Source organism: Muntiacus reevesi, chromosome 2 (assembly GCF_963930625.1).
Source record: "Muntiacus reevesi chromosome 2, mMunRee1.1, whole genome shotgun sequence".
NCBI lineage: Eukaryota > Metazoa > Chordata > Mammalia > Artiodactyla > Cervidae > Muntiacus > Muntiacus reevesi.
The window spans coordinates 133,287,939-133,309,517 of record NC_089250.1 but is presented as its reverse complement, the minus strand read 5'-3'; the positions used below and the strand labels follow the sequence as shown (position 1 = coordinate 133,309,517).

Here is a 21,579-nt window from a genome sequence, read left to right as displayed (position 1 = left end):
TTCCCAAATGACTCCCCGACAAGATTTTTCTAGGCCAGCACTCCTATGCTTACATTCAGTCCTTTGAAAAGAGGGGATGGGGAGTGGGTATTATTTGCATGAAGCCACTATATGTATTTGAAATAAGAAAGACAAAGGCCTCTTTTAATTCTTCCCTGAAGTGTACATTTAGCAGAGAAGAGTTAACCAGGGCTTCTTAGATGAAAAGCATGGACTTGGTTCTGACTGAAAGGAAGAGTTCTGAGAGTTCAGGTGTGGACATTTGTTTGAGAAAGAGCAGCACAGTTGGAATAATTCCTAGCTGGGATGCCGTGATAAGAGAACACCTCAGCAAAAGCAACAAGGTGAAGGATGCTGGTGTACATCTCACTGCTACTTAAGTAGATTAGTACTTCCCCAAAGCCTCTTATGGACTTGGAAGCAACTCCTAATTGAAAAGTAGGTATATTGCAGTTAGGGATATGACTTCATCAAATCTATGATTTTGCTGTATACTCGTTGAGCAGCATCGAGGCCCCAGATGAAATCAAAGTGGTTCCAATCCGGCAATAGTTTGAAGTAACGGAGATTCCTGATTTGGGGGAGTATCCTGGCCACATCTCGGGGTGTGATAAGAATATCATTTCCACCAGCCCAAATAGCAGTAGGCACTTTCATGGCAGTCAGATCATATAGTGGAGGACGACTCTATGGAAGAGAGAGAAAGGACATTCATGAGAGGAAGCTCCTCAGAGCAACAACTGACTTCAGATAAGTAGAGAGACTACTAAATGAGGATTTATGACGACCATAGGAAGACAGCATGCAATGGTCCCTATATTCAAGGAGTGTGAAGGAACAAGGCAAAATGCCTAAATAAATATTTGTATACAAAGGAGGGTATGTTAAATGCTATAAAACATTCCCCAAATGTGATGGAAGTGAAGACAAAGAAGAAATTATTTTCACCTGAGGTTTCATGTAAAAAGCAGTCATTTGAAGGGCTTCCCTGGTGGTTCAGATGGTTAAAAAGTCTGCCTGCAATGCAGGAGACTGGGATTTGATCCCTGGGTCAGGAACATCCCCTGGAGAAGAGCCTGGCTACCCACTCCAGTATTCTTGCCTGGAGAATCCCATGAACAAGGGAGACTAGGGGGCTACCATCCAAGGGGTTGCAAAGAGTTGGACACAACTGAGCAACTAACACTCATTTTCACTTGAGGAATGGTTGTATTTTAAAGATAAGGATGAATGTGGGAGCACTTTCCAGCGGGTAGATACAACGTGTGTGCCATGGTCAGGAATGGCAAGTTGCCCAGTGCACCCAGAAAAGAAACTATGTGAGGGAAGACAGTAGGATATAAGACTGGAGACAGTCAAGGTCTAAATGCCAGGTTAAGGCAGTCGGGCGTCCTTCAGAAGTTTTAGAGAAAAGGCACGGTCATTTCTCATAGCTCTGCCTAGTTTGCGGGATGACTTGAAGAACAAATTTGCAGGGAATGGGTCCTGAAGAAAATCTAGGCAGGCAGTTTGGATTATCCTCAGAGCAGGATAACTGAAGCTGTTGTTTAGTCGCTAAGTCATGTCTGATTCTGTGATGATATAGACTATAGCCCATCGGGCTCCTCTGTCCATGAGATTTCCCAGGCGAGATTACTGGAGTGGGTTGCCATTTCCTTCTTCGGGGATCTTCCTGACCCAGGGATTGAATCCATGTCTCTGGCACTGGCAGTCTGATTCTTTGCCACTGAACCAGTGAAGCCCTCAGTTGAAGCTGTAGAGATGGCTAAATTATTCAAACACAAAGGGGAGAGATATGGGAAGAATTGTGGAGAATTCTGATAATTGAGAGTGGTGAGGGTTAGAGAGTAGCTAGTGAGAGGATAAAGAGAGCAATCAAAAAGGGAGGGAAAAAAATCAGAGAGTGTTACATTACGGAAATCCAAGTCTGGGTGGTAAGTTGCAAGGAATCTATGGTAGCTAACACTACAGGTGAGAACAGGCAATTATATTTGGCAATTAAAAGCCACAAATAATCCCATGGATTGGGGCCTGCCAGACTCCTCTGTCCACGGGATTTTCCAGGCAAGAATACTGGAATGGGTTGCCATTTCCTTCTCCAGGGGATCTTCCCCACTGAGGGGTCAAACCCAAATGTCCCACGTTGTAGGCAGACTCTTTATAGTGTGAGCCACCAGGGAAGGTACCTTAAATAGAACAGCTATAATAAAAAGATGAAGACTCAGACTACCTTTTCCAGTGTTCAGGAGTGAGTGGAGAAGTAGAGATACTTAGCATTTTTAGATATCAAAAAATGTTGATAAAAACAGAATGATGGAAGCATGACTTGATAGAGTTCAAGGCTTGAGGGAAGGGTTTCTGTTTGTTTTTGTATGAAACAGGAGTTCATTTAAGCTAGCAAGAGAAGCCAGTAAGAATAGATGGAAGAGATGGGTCAAGGACACAAGACAGGATAACTTGGATAATAAGAGGATCATCATATTCTGAGAGTGAAAAGAAAGACAGAATCAAAAAGACAGAGAGATTTTAAGGTGGATTAAAGGGAAGCTAAGAAATTTCATCCATACAGAAAATGATTATCAAGGGACTAGTAAGTGCCAGCTACTCTACCAGCTGGGACAAAACAGAAGGAAATTCCTACCCTCATAAATTAATCTTTTTATTCTCAAGAAAACATAGAATGGACACAGAGATTGTGTTGGGAACTTATGAAGAGGACACACTGTTGAGAATGGAATAAAAATTGACTTCCAATGATACAAAATTACAAGCAAATAAAACAGAATTGGCCTGGAGTAGGGTAGGACCAGCTAGCTAACTGTAAATTCTGAGAACATTTGCACCCTCAATATTTGTCATCACATCATACACTTCAATCTTAAATCTTTTGGGTCAGTTTTTCCTCAATAAAACTGAAAAAGAGAACATGATAATAATGGTTTTATGTGTATGTGATTTTTTGGTCTTATTTTCTTGTAAATATAAACAATATATAAATATAACTTGTTCATGAAAAACAATGAAAGAGAACAAAAGTGTGTGAAATCCAAAATAAGAGCCTCCTTTTACTCCTTTGCATGAATCCACTTCACCTTTTCGTTCTTCCTTTTCTTGAAAGTTATCACTTTAACATATGCTGTTTATTTTTTGGCCCTTTTCTAAACATTTGCAAATATATGCATCTGTGAATTTATATTGTCTGAGGAACAGGAGAAAACTTTTGTGGGTAATGAAAATGTTCAATCTCTTGCTTGTGATGTGGTTCCATGAATGAATATATTTGTTGAAACACTGAGTTGAACATGTAAAATCAGTAACTTATACTGTGTGTAAATCACATCTTAATCATGCTGATGAAAAATAATAAAAAAGATAATAATAAAAAAGAAGTAGATTCATTTCCCTAACAATTCGATCTGTTACTGAGAAATTGAGGGCTTCCCTGGTGGCTCAGCAGTAAAGAAGCCACCTGACAATACAATACAGGAGACATGGGTTCGATCCCTGGGTGGAGAAGATCCCGGGAGAAGCAAATGGCAACCCACTCTAGTATTCTTGCCTGGGAAATTTCATGGGCAGACGAGCCTGGCAGGCTAACGTCCATGGCATTACGAAAGAGTCGGACATGACTTATTGACTAAACAACAACTGAGAAATTGACTGGTCTGATTGACTCATTTGATGTCCAGAATCAATTTAATTGACCTATGTTTGCGCCCACAGCTTTAAGTATGTCAGTTTGGGAAAATAAAGGAAAAATTTAATTTAACTTTCTTAGTTCATACTGAGAAGCCCAGCCGCTGACTTAGAAAATAAAGGAAGGTGGCAACAGCATTGATTAAAAGTATAGGATGGCTAAATGAATATATAAATTTTGGTGTGTAAAGTTAGAGGGAAAAAGATGCCTCTAAGACTCAACACCTCACAGGTGGATAATTCTCTTAACTTCTACGTGCAGTTTTATTTTTTTCTGTTGCATCAAGACATATGTATTCATTTACTATATAAATTTTTATCACACAATTTTCATTATTATGCAGCCATTAAAATTATATTGAAAATCTCTCCTGCAACATTAGTTATGGTTTCCTGTGACTATAAGTAAAAAACAAGATCAAAAGTTGTGGAAAAGTAGTGATGTTGAGATTGGAAGAAATGTAACAAAATATTGATCCATCTAGTTATCTCTGGGTGGAGGGATTATAAATGATTTAACTTCCTTAGTATATACTTCTTTTATTTTTAGATTTTTTGAAATAAATACATATTTAAAATACACTTTGAAAAATCTCTGTCTACCATTGTGAATCTGACCAAGTACCAACTAGGATTATTTTTACTGTCAATAATTTATCATTATAATTTTTCAAAGCCAACCTTCTGGGGTTGCTCTGAGGAACTCACCTGGTTGTAGTGATGCATGTTTTCAGCTTCACTTCCCCAGTCATAAGCTCTGAATTCATCAGAATGGTAAAGCTGGAATGAAATGTTTTATAGAAAAGTAGTATTCAGAATAAGAATTAGGGTTAAGATTGTTAGTAGCAAATCTTAGAAAAACATACTGTATGCTGGGAAGAAAATAAGGCTTCTGCATCACCAGAGGATATAAATAAATTTTACCAGTGTGCAAAGCAAGATCAAGAGAAATGGAGGCAATGAATTCCTTGGTTTGAAGGAAAAGCTAACGAGAACCCAAGACTCACTGAGGGAAATCAAATGTCAGGTATTTCTCTCTCTGGGGAAGGCTAAGTTCTGAAGTTCTCCCTGTTTATGTTTAGTTTCAGCTCAGAGCCTACTTTGCAAGGTCGTATTTAAAATGGAATTCATTTATGTGACCTACTTGGTCTGTGCATAAGTTGTTCTTTCTCTTAAAATCCAGGGAAATGCAACTATAAAGATGGTGAAAAAGGTAAAATGGAAGGTAGCTGCTAAGCTTCTTAGGACAGACATGCTAACTCTGTCCTTTCAAATATAAAGAAAATAAGGGGAATGGTTTTCCATGTCACTACCTGTTTTATATGCAGGATGTTCTGTATTGATGATCCAGTGGGAGCATGGGACATATACACATCCATTCGGCTCTGAAGATAAAACAAAACAAAACAAAATATATTAAAGCAACAACCACCCAATGAAAAAACTGTGCCTTTAAGAAGCAGAGAATAATTATGCTAAGAATGAATAAATAAATATTGCAGTAGAATGGCAAGGCAGAATTCATTCCATTCCATTCCATGCTGTCTTACAAGTTCCAAGTGGTGAATTTTATTTGAGGCTAAAGTGACCCAACAAGAGAGGGCACAAAGAATAAGTTTAAAGCTTCTTTCCTAAGATTTCATTTTATTTTTTAATGCATTGTATTATAAAATCAAGCTGACTATATTAAGTGGTGGCTAATTGCAAACATGTGAAACCACTACCTATTGTTGGACAACTATTATCTTAAATTTGACCGAAGATGAAAGGATGAAGCTGCCTATTCTCTTTTTCAGTCTTCACATTTATGGTCCATTGAATATTTAATCTTCTATGCATAGAAAATCTCTGCCTTTAAAATGAGTTAAGAAAAGCACATTAATTTTTTAATATGATAGATACATCAAAATGAAACAAAGGGAACTTCCCTGGTGGCTAAGTGGTAAAGAACCCACCTGCCAACGCAGAAGATGCAGGTTTGATTCCTGATCTGGGAAGATCCACATGTCGTGGAGCAACTAAGCCCATGGGCCACAACTATTGAGCCTGTGCTCTAGAACCCAGGAACCACACTACTAAAGTAAGTGTGCTTGGAACCCATTCTCCAGAACAAGAGAAGTCATTGCAATAAAAGCCCACGCACCTCAACTAGAGAGTAGCCCCAGCTCCCTGCAACCAGAGAAAGCCGGCACAGCAACAAAGACCCAGCACAGCCAAAAATAAGTGAATAAAATAAAAAACAAAAAGAAGAACCAAAGGAAAGCTGGAATTTCTAAAAGCATCAAATGACCCTAAAATCATTATACATACCATATTCATGTTTTTCTTGTTGAATCCCGCCCATAAGGACATAAATTCACTACATATCACCCATAATATTTTATTGTTGCAGATTTTGATAGAAGGTGACTTCCCTATACTTTCTTCTAAAAGGACACCTTTGGTACCAAACAACTTCTGTAAAAAATAAAAAATAATTATTCTTTCAGGAATCATTTTCAGACTTCTTGATGTTCCCTTCACCTCCGGAATGAGAATTCTTAGGAATCTATTTATATTCATATATTTTTTTTCCTGTTTTGCTCAAGGAGACCAAGTTATTTGGGAAAAGTAGCTATTTATAAATCAATCTTTACCTAGGGAATATCATCAAACATAATTTACAAGGAGATGGTAGCAACGACCTTCAGCCCCAAATTAGCTAATTTATCCATTGTGAAAGCGCCCCTGAAATCGGTCCAATCAGCGATTGCCTATATTTCTCATTAACTTGCAAGAGAAGTAGAACAGTTTCTCTTTTAAGGTCAAACATTGCCTTGATTAGGAAAGAAAAGCAGGGTTTTACCCATGTACACATCACCTTTCTGGTAGTGTACCAGAGTGCTTGACTTTCATGCTGAAAAGTAGAGGATGGTGTACTGAAGGGAGGGTGCCATTGGATAGAAGAAAATGATGTCATGGGCGACAGCATGATTAAAACTTCTAGAGTTTATAAAAGCAATCTTGGGTGGGGATCTCCGATGGAACGACTGGAGCTTCTAGGGGCAACAGATATTATGGAGGGGTAGGAGTAGAGAATGGAACTTAGAGTGGCAGAAAGTTTGACAATAGGGAATTAGAAACTGAGATAAATCAGGGAAAATACGTACCTCAGACCTGACCTATGTAGGCAAAGCAATACATATGTAAAACAGGTATACTTAGTGATAGATGTGTCTATCTCTGGATTTACTTTAACTAGTTTGCCTGCTTAACTCTGCCCCAATGTAGAAAACATCCCAAACTAATGGATGCCAACACATTTTGAAATAGAACTATCAATCACACAAAAGGGAAGTTACATGTGGTTTAGTCGCTAAGTCGTGTCCAACTCTTGCGACCCCATGGACTGTAGCCTGACAGGCTCCTCTGTCCATGGGATTTTCCAGGCAAGAATACTGGAGTGGATTGCCATTTCCTTCTCCAGGGGATCTTCCCGACCCAGGAATTGAAAACAGGTGTCTTGCATTGCAGGCAGATTCTTTACCAACTGAGCTATGAGGGAAGCATTGTACTCAGTCATTCAGTTGTGTCCCACTCTGCAACTCCATAGACTGTAGCTCTCTAGGCTCCCCTGTTCATGGAATTTTCCCAGCAAGAATACGGGAGTGAACTGCCATTTCCTCCTCCAGGGGATCTTCCTGACCCAGGGATTGAACCCATATCTTTTGCATCTCCTGCATTGGCAGGTGGATTCTTTATCACTGAGCCACGTGGGAATCCCTAAATTTATTGTTGCTATTGTTCAGTTGCCCAGTCATGTCTGACTCTTTGAGACCCCTTGGACTGCAGCATACTAGGCCTCCCTCTCCCTCACCATCTCCCGAAGTTTGCTCAAATTCATGTCCATTGCATCAGTTCATGTCCATACAGCCATTTCATTCTCTGACACCCTCTTCTGCTCTCAATCCTTCCCAGTATCAGGGACTTTTCCAATGAGTTGACTGTTCACATCAGATGACCAGAATACTGGAGCTTCAGCTTTAGCATCAGTACTTCCAACAAATATTCAGGGTTGATTTCCCTTAAGATTGACTGGTTTGATCTTGGTGTCCAGGGGACTTTCAGGAGTCTTCTCCAGCACCAAAGTCTGAAGGTATCAATTCTTTGGCACTCTGACTTCTTTACAGTTCAGCTCTCACAACTCTACATGACCATTGGGAAGACCATAGCCTTGACTATACAGATCTTTGTTGGAAGAGTGATGTCTCTGCTTTTCAACACACGTCTAGGTTTGTCACAACTTTCCTGCCAAGAAGCAGTCACCTTCTGATTTCATGGCTGCAGTCACCATCTGTAGTGATTTTAGAGCCCAAGAAGAGGAAATTTGTCACTACTTCCAGCTTTCCCCCTTCTATTTGCCATGAAATAATGGAACTGGATGCCATGATCTTAGGTTTTTTAATATTAGTTTCAAGCCATCTCTTTCATTCTCCTTCACTCTCATCACTAGGCTCTTTAGTTCCTCTTCACTTTCTGCTGTTAGAGTGGTAGCATTTGCATATCTGAGGTTGTTGATGTTTCTCCTGCCTATCTTGATTCCAGCCTGTAGCTCATCCAGCCCAACATTTCTTAAGATGTGCTCAGTGTATAGGTTAAACAAATAGAGTGACAACAGACAGCCTTGTCATACTGCTTTCTCAATCTTGAATCAATCAGCTGTTCCATAAAGGCTTCTAACTTTGACTTCTCAACCCACATACAGGTTTCTCAAAGACAGGTAAGATGGTTTGGTATTCCCATCTCTTTAAGAGCTTGCCACATTTTTGTTATGACCACACTGTCAAAGGCTTTAGCATAGTTGATGAAACAGAGGTAGAGGTTTTTTTCTGGAGTTCCCTTGCTTTCTCTATGATCCAGTGAATGCTGGCAATTTGATTTCTGGTTCATTTTTCTTTTCTAAACACAGCTTGGACATTTGGAAGTTCTTGGTTCACATAATGCTGAAGCCATAACATGCAATATTTTAAGCATGACCTTACTAGCATGGGAAATAAGTGCAATTGTCCGATGGTTAGCACATTCTTTAGTACTACTCTTCTTGGGGATTGAAATGAGGACTGATCTTTTCCAGTCCTGTGGCTGCTGGGTCATCCAGATTTGCTTACATATTGAATGCAACACCTTGATGGCATTATCCTTTAGGGTTTTGAATAGTTCTACTGGAATTCCATTGCATCCATTAGCTTTATTAACATCAGTGATTCCTAAGGCCCACTTAACTTCTCACTCCAGAATGTCTGGCTCTGGGTGAATGACCACATCATTGTAGTAACCCAGTTCATTAAGATCTTTGTTGTACAGTTCTTCCATGTTTTCTTTCCATCTCTTCTTAATCTCTTCAACGTCTGCTTGGTCTCTACCGCTTCTGTCCTTTATTGTGCACATCTTTGGGTGAAACGTTCCCTTGATATCTCCAATTTCCTGAAGAGATCTCTAGTCTTTCCCCACCAAATATGATCCACTGGAGGAGGGAATGGCAAATCACTCCAGTATACTTGCAGTGATAACTTCATGAACTGTATAAAAGAACAAAAAGATATGACACCCAAAACAGTATTGCATAGGAACCTGGAATGTTAGATCAATGAATTAAGGAAAATTGGATGTGGTCAAGCAGGAGATGGTAAGAATAAACACTGACATCTTAAGAATCAGTGAACTAAAATGAATGGGAATGGATGAATTTAATTCAAATGACCTTGACATCTATTATTGTGGGCAAGAATCTCACAGAAGAAATGGAGTAGTCCTCATAATCAACAAGAGTCTAAAATGCAGTACTTGGGTGCAACCACAAAAGTGACAGAATGATCTCGGTTCATTTCCAAGGCAAACCATTCAACATCACAGTAATTCAAATCTATGCCTCTACCACCTGAAGATGGTAGAGAAGCTGAAGTTGATCAGCTGAAGCTGAAGACCTAGAAGGCCTTCTAGAACTAAGTTTATTAAACAATACAAAAAACCTACTACCAAATCAATCATTAGGGCTCATGAAAGTTCTTCCTTGGGTTAACTCACAAATCCTTTTTTTCCCACTCTTACCTCTCCACCACAAACCAGGACCTCATCTTAAAAGTGAATTATTGATATCTTGACTTGTCTCTTTGATCTCATTTTGGTCACAACTTATTTTATCCTTCAATTCACATTTAAGGGGCAATCTTGACAAAAAAAATAGTCAATGAGATTTTTAGAGAAACAAAAAGCAAACAGAAAAAAACTTTTAATGGATAAAATCTTAAATTCACAATTGATTATCAAACCAGTCTTCCAACCATTGGAAAATAACCAATAATTAGTTGAGTGAATAATTCAGCTGTAAAACATTTAGGCTTTGGCATTTTAGCTTTAGTAAATTGAAGCAAGCTCCCATATGGAAAGGGGTATATTATTCCAGCTTATCTAACATCAAAGTCAAGGACATCAGTGGTCAAATTGAAAAATGTCTTCCATTTGGGCACTGTGAATTCATTGACATGCCCAGTGGAATAAGAACAGAATAAGGAAACTGCGATAGCAGTCAGCTCAGCTAGAAATTCTGACTTATACTCAGGTCTATAACTGAGTATAGTGAATCGTATATGAGAGCTGTAGACACTGTGACACACACACACATACACACAAACACACACACACACAGCACCTGACACCAGAGTCTGGAATCTACAGACTTCAAAATATCCTACTTTTGTTTCATAGTAGATTTTCAAATAATAAGGATCTATCATCCAAAAGGAGATCCTCATATACACTGTGGCAAAAAGAAGAACTTACCTTGATTACAGAACTTGGAAGTTGGAAAAATCTGGTAAAAATGCCCGTGGGATATTTGAAGGAGACCACAGGACCCAAGGCAAAATTCATTTTGATTCTTCGTGCCAGTTCAGGCATGGTGGCAAAGGATACAAACCCTAAGAGAAGAGGAGATAAGACAATCTCATAAAAATTAGGAGTAGTGATGTAGTGTTTCTACTAACAAAAGTGAAGCTCTCCTTTTTCATTTTATTCTTGTACTGCAGAACATGGGGGATGAATTGGGCAACTCTTCTGAGTTATTCTGCAAAGTTAATCTATCTTCAGCCCTGTCTACTCGCAAATCTCCATTTCTTTCTTATTCTGGACAATTTAATTTGGTTGGGGAAAGTTAGGGATAAACTGCTGAAGCAACTCCTGCCAAGTAAACTGAGGATGTCCTCAACCCCCACCAAGCGGGGGCTAAGAGCTGGCAGTATTGTCACTCCACCCCGACTCTGAGATGACAGAGTGAGTCACGGAACCTCTAGAAATAAATGATCAGTTTGTAGGAGGTGAATCAATCAGATCTTTGTGCATCACCATCTAGCTATTCTGGAGGAAGAAATGGTAACACTCCAGTATTCTTGCTGGGAAATTCTCATGGACAGAGGAGCCTGGCAGGCTACAGTCTGTGGGGCTGTACAAAGAGTTGGACATGACTGAGCATGCACACACACACACACAGAGCTATTCCACAGTTTTTTTTCTCACAGTGGAACGAGATTGCATTGCTCCCAGTGCTTCATTGGATGCTTACCAAACCTCCAGAATCTTTTCTGCTTCCAAAAGTCCCACCATAGTCCCTGTAAGTACCAAGTGTCTCCATTTATAAAGCAATAGCATTGCGTTTGTATCTAGCAATATGAGGGTGAAGGGGGTGGGGCTCAGCCCCACACAGAAAAGTCAATGTGGAGGATCTCTTTGTTTTGGTTCCCTGTTGGGCTTTCCTGGGCCGCCCTCCATTGTGTGTGTGTGTGTGTGTGTGCACAAAGTCATAGTAGAAGTTTTTTGTTATTTTCTGAATTTCTTGTTGAAATACTGAAACTGTTTTAACCAGAAAAGGAGCTGGCTGGGCACTGAATTGAAACAGGCATAATAACTCCCCCTAGATGTCTAGAAATGAGCAGAGGTAAGTTTTTGATGGTCATACTGGCTGAAGAGTCCTACCCCATGCGGTATTTAATGGGCTAGGCCTGGTTGTTAAATGTCCTGTGAAGAATCGGTCCTTCCCACATAACAGAAATTTCTCTGCTCAGGATACAAATCATGCTCACTGAAAAATGTCATGCTCGAAATGCAACGCAGAGCCCTGATAATCAAACTGACTATTTTCTCTGCCAATCAGGTATGAGAGCATATCTAAGTCTTACCGACTTTTCTAGTCACACTCAAATCATCCTTCTCCATACAATCTCTCCACAGCACCCAAGAACCCCATCAGTGAAGTCAAGATGACCTGGTGTGAATTTTGTGTGCCATCCCTAAAGTGAAGAGACCTTGAAGGAGCCAATTAATTTCTTTGAACTTCTGTTTTCTTTTTCTATGAGATGGGAATAATAGTGGTAGGCTTGTTCTAAAGCTTAGAGAGGGATATTGTAGGAAAGGTCCTGAATGAAAATCCCTAAACATAGAAAATGCTCCTAAGTGTTAGCAATTATGGTGTGATTATTTTCCCGTTAGTGGCAGGGTTTTTTTTTTTTTTTTTTGGTTGGGGGTTAGGGTCCTCTTACTAGTTCTTTGATACTCCTTTAGTATATTCTCTCTAATGCTCATATGCTGCAAGCTAAGTTGCTTCAGTTGTGTCTGATTCTTTGCAACCCTATGGACGGTAGCCAGCCAGGATCCTCTGTCCATGGGTCTCCGGGCAGGACTATTGGAGTGGGTTGCAATGCCCTTCTCCAGGGGATCTTCCTGATCCAGGGATCAAACTCAGGTCTCTTACGTCTCCTGCATTGGCAGATGGTTTCTTTAACACTAGCGCCACCTGGGAAACAATGCTCACACCCTCACAGCCTCTCCTAAATTTGTAAGCTGCCTATCAATATAAATGGGCTTCCCTTGTGGCTCAGCTGGTGAAGAATCTGCCTGCAATGTGGAAGACCTGAGTTCGATTCCTGGGTTGGGACGATCCCCTGGAGAAGGGAAAGGCTACCCACTCCAGTATTCTGGCCTGGAGAACTGCATGGACTGTATAGTTCATGGGGTCACAAAGAGTCAGACACGACTGAGCAACTTTCATTTTCTCTTTATCAGTATAAAACACTGGTAAATACATGTTTGTTCTTGATGATAATAGTGGCAATGTAGGATTATTTATTATCTCTCACACAGTTTCACCCCAACTAAGAGTGCATTTTCATTAACCCAGCCTCTTAAAATTAGAAATTTTAGTGGAAGATTGATAACAAATTCATATTTTTAGTAGTATCGGGTTTTTAAATTTTTATTTGGAGCTAGATTATTGATTTCTTTTTTGAAAAATCTGGGAAACCTTTGAGAAGTATACATTCAAAGTACATTTCTTGGACTTTTAAAAAACTTTCTATACAGTACTTACAGTTAATTGTCTGCTAAGTCACTTCAGTCACGTCCGACTCTTTGTGACCCTATGGACTGTAGCCCTCCAGGCTCATTTATTCATGGGATGCTCCAGGCAAGAATACTGAAGTGGGTTGTCTTTTCCTCCTCCAGGGACTTTTCCTGAGCTAGGGATCAAACCCGTGTGGCTTATGTCTCCTGCACTGGCAGGCGGGTTCTTTACCACTAGCGCCACCCATGAGTCATACACTAAATGTATATGCCCAATTTACTTATTATAGTGTTTTTGCCTTCTGATTCACAAAGAAAACATTACTATATCTTTTTAAATTTGTTCAAATATGAATATAAGCCCTCTTTTTTATTTTTTAATATCCCATGTGGGCTGTGAGGAAGGTATGACTGATGTATATTTAACATTCTTCAAGGATATTTCACGCCATTTGGCTTTACTTTTTTCAGCCTGGAGGAGAGACTCAGTCTTCGGAAGTATTTCTTTGGAATTCCTGGCAAATTAACATTACAAATGTGCTGCAGTGACCGGAAATGGATGAAAGATGTTTCCTACAAACTCACAGTCTCTGGAATTCAGGTTTACAGCCACTAGAGTTACATTCCCATCACAGGACATAGAATTAAGGACACTATAAATGTAAAACAGTGACTCTGTTCCTGACTCAAAGGTGAACTCTTGCATGGCTCTGACTCTTGTAAAAATGTTGACCCTTGTAAACATACCTATTGTAGTACCAAGCGAATGTCCAACAAAATACAACTTCTGCTGACCAGTCTTATTGACGATGAAGTCTATTATTCCAGGGAGATCATATTTGGCCATTTCATGAAAGCTGAAGAATAAAACAGGACCTTATAAATATTTGCAGCTAAGTTCAAAACAGAGCACTTGCTCATTTATTTTTTATACACAGAATTTTGTGCTGTCCACTTACTTGGTTTGTGTTTCATTATTTATCCAGTTACACGTAGGCTATTGTGGTTTTTGTTTGCTGCACTTATATGTTACTTTCTAATAGCAGGAATGATGTCAAGGCTTGTGTATACTACATTTTCTGAAATTCAGTCTTGTCATTCTCCTTCTTCACTCCCTTCTCTTGCATTTCTTTTGCTGCCCTTTACCTACCTGGTTTGCATGCCTCTCTTTCAGTCTCTCCCAGGGAATTTCAAGATGCTTAGGGTCATTTAACACTCAAATTTTGAAATGGAAGTGGTTGTAAATCATGATTGTATCATGTACTAGCTAAGTAGCTTTCTGTAAGTTACTTAAATGCTCTGAGCTTAAGTTTCATCATCTGCAAAATAATCATGATAGTGCTTTATGGCAGGGGAGTTATGGGGGCTGGATAGTATTAAAGGAATGACTATAGCAGCAATTAGACATTCAATTGGATGTTGCTATTATTATTTCTGTCCATTTACAGTTATATTCAATATATACCAAAATCCTATAGTACTGGTTCAGCCAACATTAATACAAATGTTGAGAGAACAAAAAAATGCCTAAATAATATACGGTTGAGTTAGGTACTTCACAAACTAAGGGCCTGCTTATTAAAAGAACATGAGAGGAAATATAGATTGGTACTTTCCAGTATAAGAGAATCGTTGTGGTGCCTTACAATAAACAAGCTGTAAGTTCCCAACCAAGGATCAGCTGCACAAAGTATTTCCCGATGCTTGCCCCTGGGCCAAAGCTCTGACCCTAATTGGCCTATTCTTCCTTTGCTTCCAACTTGTCAGTAGGTACAGAAATAAAGTATGGAATATTTCATTAATATGGTTCTGTTCTAGCAGCAGGCTTCAAACAACCAGGGAGTTTAAGCCTGAGAAAGGATGCTCACTGCAGGCATCAGCCTGTTCTCTGATGACAGAAGAAAACATTTTCATTAAAGCAAGCAGTCAGCATGTCAAAAGATTCTTTCCTATTGCCTATTAACAAGATTGTAAATATCTCATATTAGAGTTTTCCTGAAAATGGTATTCTATACATTCTCAACCATAGTTCCTATAGGTAAAATATAGTACTGATACACAACATCTTTGCAAAACTAATTGACAGTCCAAGAGAAGAAAAAATTGTAATAACATCACTAGGATAAAAATATAAGCTTCGTGAAGGTGGAGGCTTGTTTACTCTTGGATGCTCAGGGACTGAACAGTACATAGGAAAGGCACTCAATAAATATTGGCTGAATGAGTGCATACATTGTTCCAGGAATTTTCTAAGCTGTCGTTTGAGACACACCTTGTATTAGACAGAAATGTATGTTAAAGTGACCTTGTTGAAATGATAATTCACTTGTCGAAGAATCAGTGTAAATCAGAGCTTCCTGCTGTTTATCTTGGAGAAGGCAATGGCACCCCACTCCAGTACTCTTGCCTGGAAAATCCCATGGAGGGAGGAGCCTGGTGGGCTGCAGTCCGTGGGGTCGCTGAGTCAGACACGACTGAGCGACTTCACTTTCCCTTTTCACTTTCATGCCTTGGAGAAGGAAACGGAAAGCTACTCCAGTGTTCTTGCCTGGAGAATCCCAGGGATGGGGAAGTCTGGTGGGCTGCCGTCTTTGGGGTCACACAGAGTCAGACACGACTGAAGTGACTTCGCAGCTGTTTATCTCCTTTGAGCTGTTAGTAGAGACTAGAAGGAGCTGTGTGACCCCAAGGATCATACATATTATTAATACCATCCACACTATTACATTTAAAGGACTTGTCTCAAATTGTGTTCATGGTCTTTCTTAGATAGAGTTTACCTAAAGGCCCAGAATTTCTCTTCATTCACCGAGAGTGTTTTGTGTCTTCTTGACCAAGTGTTCCCCCGACTGTTTCCCATCCATACATCATAGCCAGCATCAGCTAGAAGGAATCCAAGGCTGCCGTTGGCAAAATTCTCAAGCCAGCAGGCACTGTCTGAAAACAGGGCATGCTGCATATATACAACTGGTCGGGAACCTAGAGGCAAGAAGGCAGAGAGAGAAATTTATAGCTAAAGCATCTGAGAAACATAAGAATCACTCACACACACATCCCCCACTGGAAAAAACCCAAACCAAAAAAGAGACACATAATAAATATATTTTAATTCTCAATCTTGCCCAAATTCAATCCTCCCTTCTTAAGCAATCTCTTTCCTGTAAATGTTTCTCCTTTTATATTTCATAGTGGCTCCCCACAACTCCTCATCATGCTTGGTGTTGCAAGATGAGCCAAAAACAAAAATAAAGGTAAACAAAAAGACCCAGGATGCCCTGTTAAATTTACATTTCATATTAACAATGAACTAGCTTTTTAATATAAGTATATCATAAAATGAGACATGAAAAACTCATCTGCTCTTTATCTGAAATTCAATTTTAACTGGGCATCTCATATTTTATATAGTAACCCTACCCATGTCGCGCTCCCATTTTCATTCTGAAACTCTTGAATTCTTAAGCAACATGATTTTAGCTGCCTCTGAATGTGGATGGGAGATGAGATAATGCAGAGCGATCACAGTAAACGATTTGGTAAATAAAGACCACTGAGCCTTTGCAGATACTTTGCTTACTCTTCTCTCTCCCTCCTCAGATGATTTGTGGTTACATTTCCCTCATAGTTCAAAAGGATCCATAGCAGTACTGTTTGCAATAGCCAGGACATGGAAGGAACCCAAATGTTTGTCAACAGAGGAATGGATAAAGAAGATATGGTACATGTATATGATAGAATATATCTCAGCCATGAAAAGGAATGAAACTGGGTCATTTGGGAGATGTGGATGGACTGACAGAGTGTCATACAGAGTGAAGTAAGTCAGAAAAAGAAAAACAAATATCATATATTAGCACATATATATGGAATCTAGAAAAACGGTATAGATGATCTTATTTACAAAGCAGAAATAGAGACACAGATGTAGAGAACAAATACATGGATACCTAGGGAGAAAGGGGGTTGTGTGGGAGAAATTGGGAGATTGGGATTAACAAGTATATATAATTTCTTTCCAACAATGAGGAAATCCACTTTATGGGAATACAGCAATTTCTCACATGAGAAATAAGTAATGAGTTGACATAATGTAGGCTTCACCTCCACACTGACTCCCTAAGAAGCAAGTCTGGCAGCAGTCAACTAGATCAATTCTGCCCTTTGTAATTTTCGGTTCTTGCCTGCCTTCAGAGAGTTGGAAAACAACGAGACTTCCTGTTAACTATATGAAAACTAATCCAAAATTCAAACCAATTTTGATAAATCAGTCACTATCTTAATGAACAGTCAGTACTAAATTTTAGTCATGTGCAATTCTCCTCAAGATAGACATGTCTTGTACCTGTGATCCTAGTGTCTTTTCGCCCATGGGGAATCCGATTGACGCTGAGTATGTATCCATCTTGAGTGGTTACTTCATACTCCTCACTGGGGTAGCCATTATAGGTGATGATTTCATTCTGCCCAGTAAAACAGAAGCATTAGCTAAACATTTTCTCTAAAGGTTATCAAAAGGAGCTAGAACAAAGCAGCTAGTGTGTGCTTATTAGGGTAAGTTATCTGAAATCTGCAGCCCCAGGTAACAGTGAGATTAATTTACTACATAAAGTCATGATTAAAAAAATAAGTAGACTATTAGAAAATGTCTGCTAGTGGTAAATTTTTGGAGGGAGTTAAAGATAATATCTGTCTTTGACCCATTCTTCTGACAAAGCTATATTCTCAAGTCAGTTGTCTTTTTAAAGTACATAGAGATATATTTTAATTGAAATGTAGTTAATTTACAAATTTGTGTTAGTTTCTGGTATATAGCAAAGTAATGCAGTTTTATACACACACACTATATATGTATTACATATATATATATATTCATATTGTTTTCCATTATGGTTTATTATAGGATATTAAATATAGTTTCCTTTGCTAGACAGTAAACAATAGAACCTTGTTGTTTATCCATTCTATACATAATAGCTTGCACCTGCTAATCCCAAACCCTCCTCTGTCCCCCCCCAACTTTGGTAACCACAAGTCTGTTCTCTGAGTCTGCTCCTGTTTCATATATAAGTTCATTTGTCAGTGACTTCATATGCTATTTGTCTTTCTCTTTCTGACGTACATAGTATGATAATCTCTAGGTCCATCAATATAACTGCAAATGGCATTATTCTTTTTATGGCTGAGTAAAGTTCCATTGTCTATACACAAAATGTAGGTATTCATCTTTTTAAAGTTTTTATTTTATACTGGGGTATAGTTGATTAATGATGTTGTTTTAGTTTCAGGGGTACAGCAAAGTGACTCACACACACACACATATATATATGAAACAATTGACATATATATATATATATATATATATATAAATGTCAACTGTGAGACTGCTCTTGGTTAAAAGGTAATAAAACAACAGTTCAGTGGAGGGCAGTCACATATATTATCCAGAGGGCTTAAAATCTGTGTGTGCTCAGTTACCAGTCATGTCTAACTCTTTGAGACCCCATAGACTATAGCTCGCCAGGCTCCTCTGCCCATGGAATTCTCCAGGCAAGAATACTGGAGTGGGCAGTCATTTCCTTCTCCAGGGATCTTCCCTACCCAGGGATCAAACTCAGGTCTCCTACATTGCAGGCAGATTCTTTACTGTGTCAGCCACCAGCAAATCTCTAAAAATCACTTATGTTTTTATCTATATCAGAGATTTTCTGCTATAACAGGAACTTCAATAATCTTACCACCTATTGATTTGCTTTATTTGATGTTCTTTGGAATTTTCCATTACTTACAGTATTCATCCACACTTCAGGATTCGCTTCTTTTTCCAAATTGAAGAATCCAGCAGCATTTAAAGTTCCACAAATCAAATAGGCTGTTGTTAAAAGCAGCCACATGGTGGGAATGCCTGATAGAAAACATTTAATAACCACAAATTGTTACATGTCAAAATTGATTAATGAAATGAAATAGTCCCCCAGTGAAAACTTGAATAACATCCTGAGAAAGCTGAGACTGTGTGGAAGGGAGTAAATACAATGAGCTAACTCCAAACACTATTAATCTATTTTTTCACATAGAAACTGCCCTGACATAGTCCAGTTCCAGAGATGAAACGAACTAATATGAGGGCTTATTTTTTATCTTATTTTAACCCAGGATTTTCACTTAATTTAAATCTTTGCTTACCTGTGAGTTGCCAGGATATATAAAGATTCAGAGGACACCATGATTCTCCACACCATGGAGAAGCTAAAAGTGGAGTTACCCTTTAATTTCCTCCAACATCTCACAAAATAAACAAGAGCAATGAACAACGAAGCTTCAAACAAACAGGTTTATGGTGAGTTTCAAGTGATGTGACTATCTCTCTTGTGAACAACCAAAGGCAAATTTTGCACATTTGTATGTGCAGTGTCTCTTCCTTAGCACAGCTTAAAAGCATGCCTCCTCAAAGCAGTTTGACCAACATCACAATGCAGAATACTCATCAAAGGAGAGCAGCAGTTCAGTGGCCTGAGTTTGAAGTCCAGGCTCACCATGAACAAGATTTCTGACCTTGGGCATGTTATTCAGTAGCTTTGTCTCTCGTTTTTCCTGCTGGTAATATTAGGATAATAAAATAGCCTACCCTATAGGATTGTAGGGAGAATTAGTGACATGTAATGTATTAATCACAGCGTAAGCTCTTTCACTATTTTTTTTTTTAATCTAAGAATGAGCATGAGAGTCACATCAGAGAACCTTTATGGTAATAAATTAACGACAGAATTCTAGAGAAATTCAGAGTTTACTTTTGCAGTTCAGTAGCTTTCCATAAACTTGCTATCTGGTTGAAGATGATTTAACAGCTATAAATGTTATGTAATTAAAACCATTTTTGAAATTAATAATAGCTAATGTGTATTGAGGGCTCAGCTTGTGTCAGGCCCTATTCTAAATGCTTCCTGTATGTTATTTAGATCTCAAAGAAATGCCATTGAAACAGCTACTGTTATTATCCTCATTTTGTCAATGAAATTAGCAAAAGCTTAGAGAGATTAAAGATCTGCCCAAGGTTACAGAGCCAAGAGATGACAGAACTAGGACAGGAATACAGGAAGCCTCAGTACGGAGCGCTATACCTGGCTACCGCGCCCAACCTGCCTCCCAGTTGGGCTAAGTCTTGATCTTACCTAGTTAAGAGAGTTTCCCCTGCTCCTGAGGACTCCTTATCGATGAGGGACTTCTGAACTTTTGCTTGGGACAGTGAGATACGATTGCAGCTAGAAGCTAGAAAAAGGAGAGATGGAAAGCCCGTGGAAATGAAGAAATCCTGGACAGTGGCACACACCCAAGGTTAACCAGTTTGACTGAATCCTCATTTGCACTATGTCTGTCACCCTTGGGAGGGTTCAGCAACATTTTCAAAACAAGGCATCCAATGCGGAAGTGTGTGCTCAGGATCCTAAGGCAAAATCAGAGTTAGCAGTTATCTACCTTCTCAATACCAGAGTTCACTAGGAGGGTCAACTTGAAGCAATGTTTGTGCAAGTACTGACAACCACCAGGTAACATGCAATGTGCAGGAAAGTGATTGATTCCAACAGTTGACACGTTGAGGCCTTCCTGATTCACTTTTTTTTTTTGTATTTTTTAAAATTTGTTTTTTAATTGGAGGATATTGCTTTGCAATGTTTGTTGGTTTCTGCTGCATAACAATGTGAATCAGCTATAGGTATGCATGTATCCCCTTCCCCCTTGAGCCTCCGTCCCCCCGCCACCGTAACCCCATCCTACCACTCTAGGTCATCAGAGCACTGAGCTGACCTCCCTGTGTATTACCTTCCCACTAGCCATCTATTTTACAAATAATAGTGTATATATGACAATGTTGCTCTCTCAATTTGTCCCACTCTCTCCTTTCTCCTCTGTGTTCACAAGTCCATTTGCATATCTGCATCTGCATTCCTGCTCTGCAAATATGTTCATCAATACCATTTTCTAGATTCCATACATATATATTAATATACAGATTTGTTTTTCTCCTTCTGACTTACTTCCCTCTGTATGAAGGCTCTAGGTTCACTTCTGAGGCCAGAAAGTGTTTGGACATAGCTATGTAGCAGAGGAAATGAACCCTGATGCCAAAGGGATTTGACCAGCTGTTAACTTTGGCATAGAGACCTGAGGACAATGAAGACAATTTAGCTCAAAACCCCACCTGAAATACTGGATGATAGAGGCAGAAGCGCCTTCATTTCCTACTTCACTCTGAATGCTGGAAAAGCCCTAGCAGTAACTGAATCTCTTTCTTTTCCCAGTGGGAAGAACGGTAAGTTGCTGCCCAGGATAAAGTAGTTCCAGTTCTATTAGTCTGGACTCATCCTCAAATCCTTTCAAAAACACACATGTTCATATTTATCCAGAGCCTAAGATCTGTTCCACTCGAGCCAATTAAACAAATGTAGAGTGAAAGGAAACACTCAGCTTGTTGGAAGAGGTGGAAAGCTTAAGTACCAGTCCACACTCATTCAGTCT

General features: G+C 39.2%; 1 protein-coding gene across 1 annotated transcript; it reads right to left on the bottom strand.

Moving 5' to 3' along the window:
- Positions 1-453: 453 nt before the first annotated feature.
- Positions 454-18,956, bottom strand: LIPN (lipase family member N). Its single transcript, XM_065919221.1, has 9 exons — positions 18,852-18,956; positions 17,408-17,525; positions 15,846-16,044; positions 13,813-13,922; positions 10,516-10,652; positions 6,007-6,153; positions 5,010-5,081; positions 4,405-4,476; positions 454-687 (listed from the first exon to the last, which is right to left on the bottom strand). The coding sequence occupies exons 1-9, from the start codon at positions 18,954-18,956 to the stop codon at positions 454-456; spliced, it is 1,194 nt and encodes a 397-aa protein (XP_065775293.1).
- Positions 18,957-21,579: the final 2,623 nt, after the last annotated feature.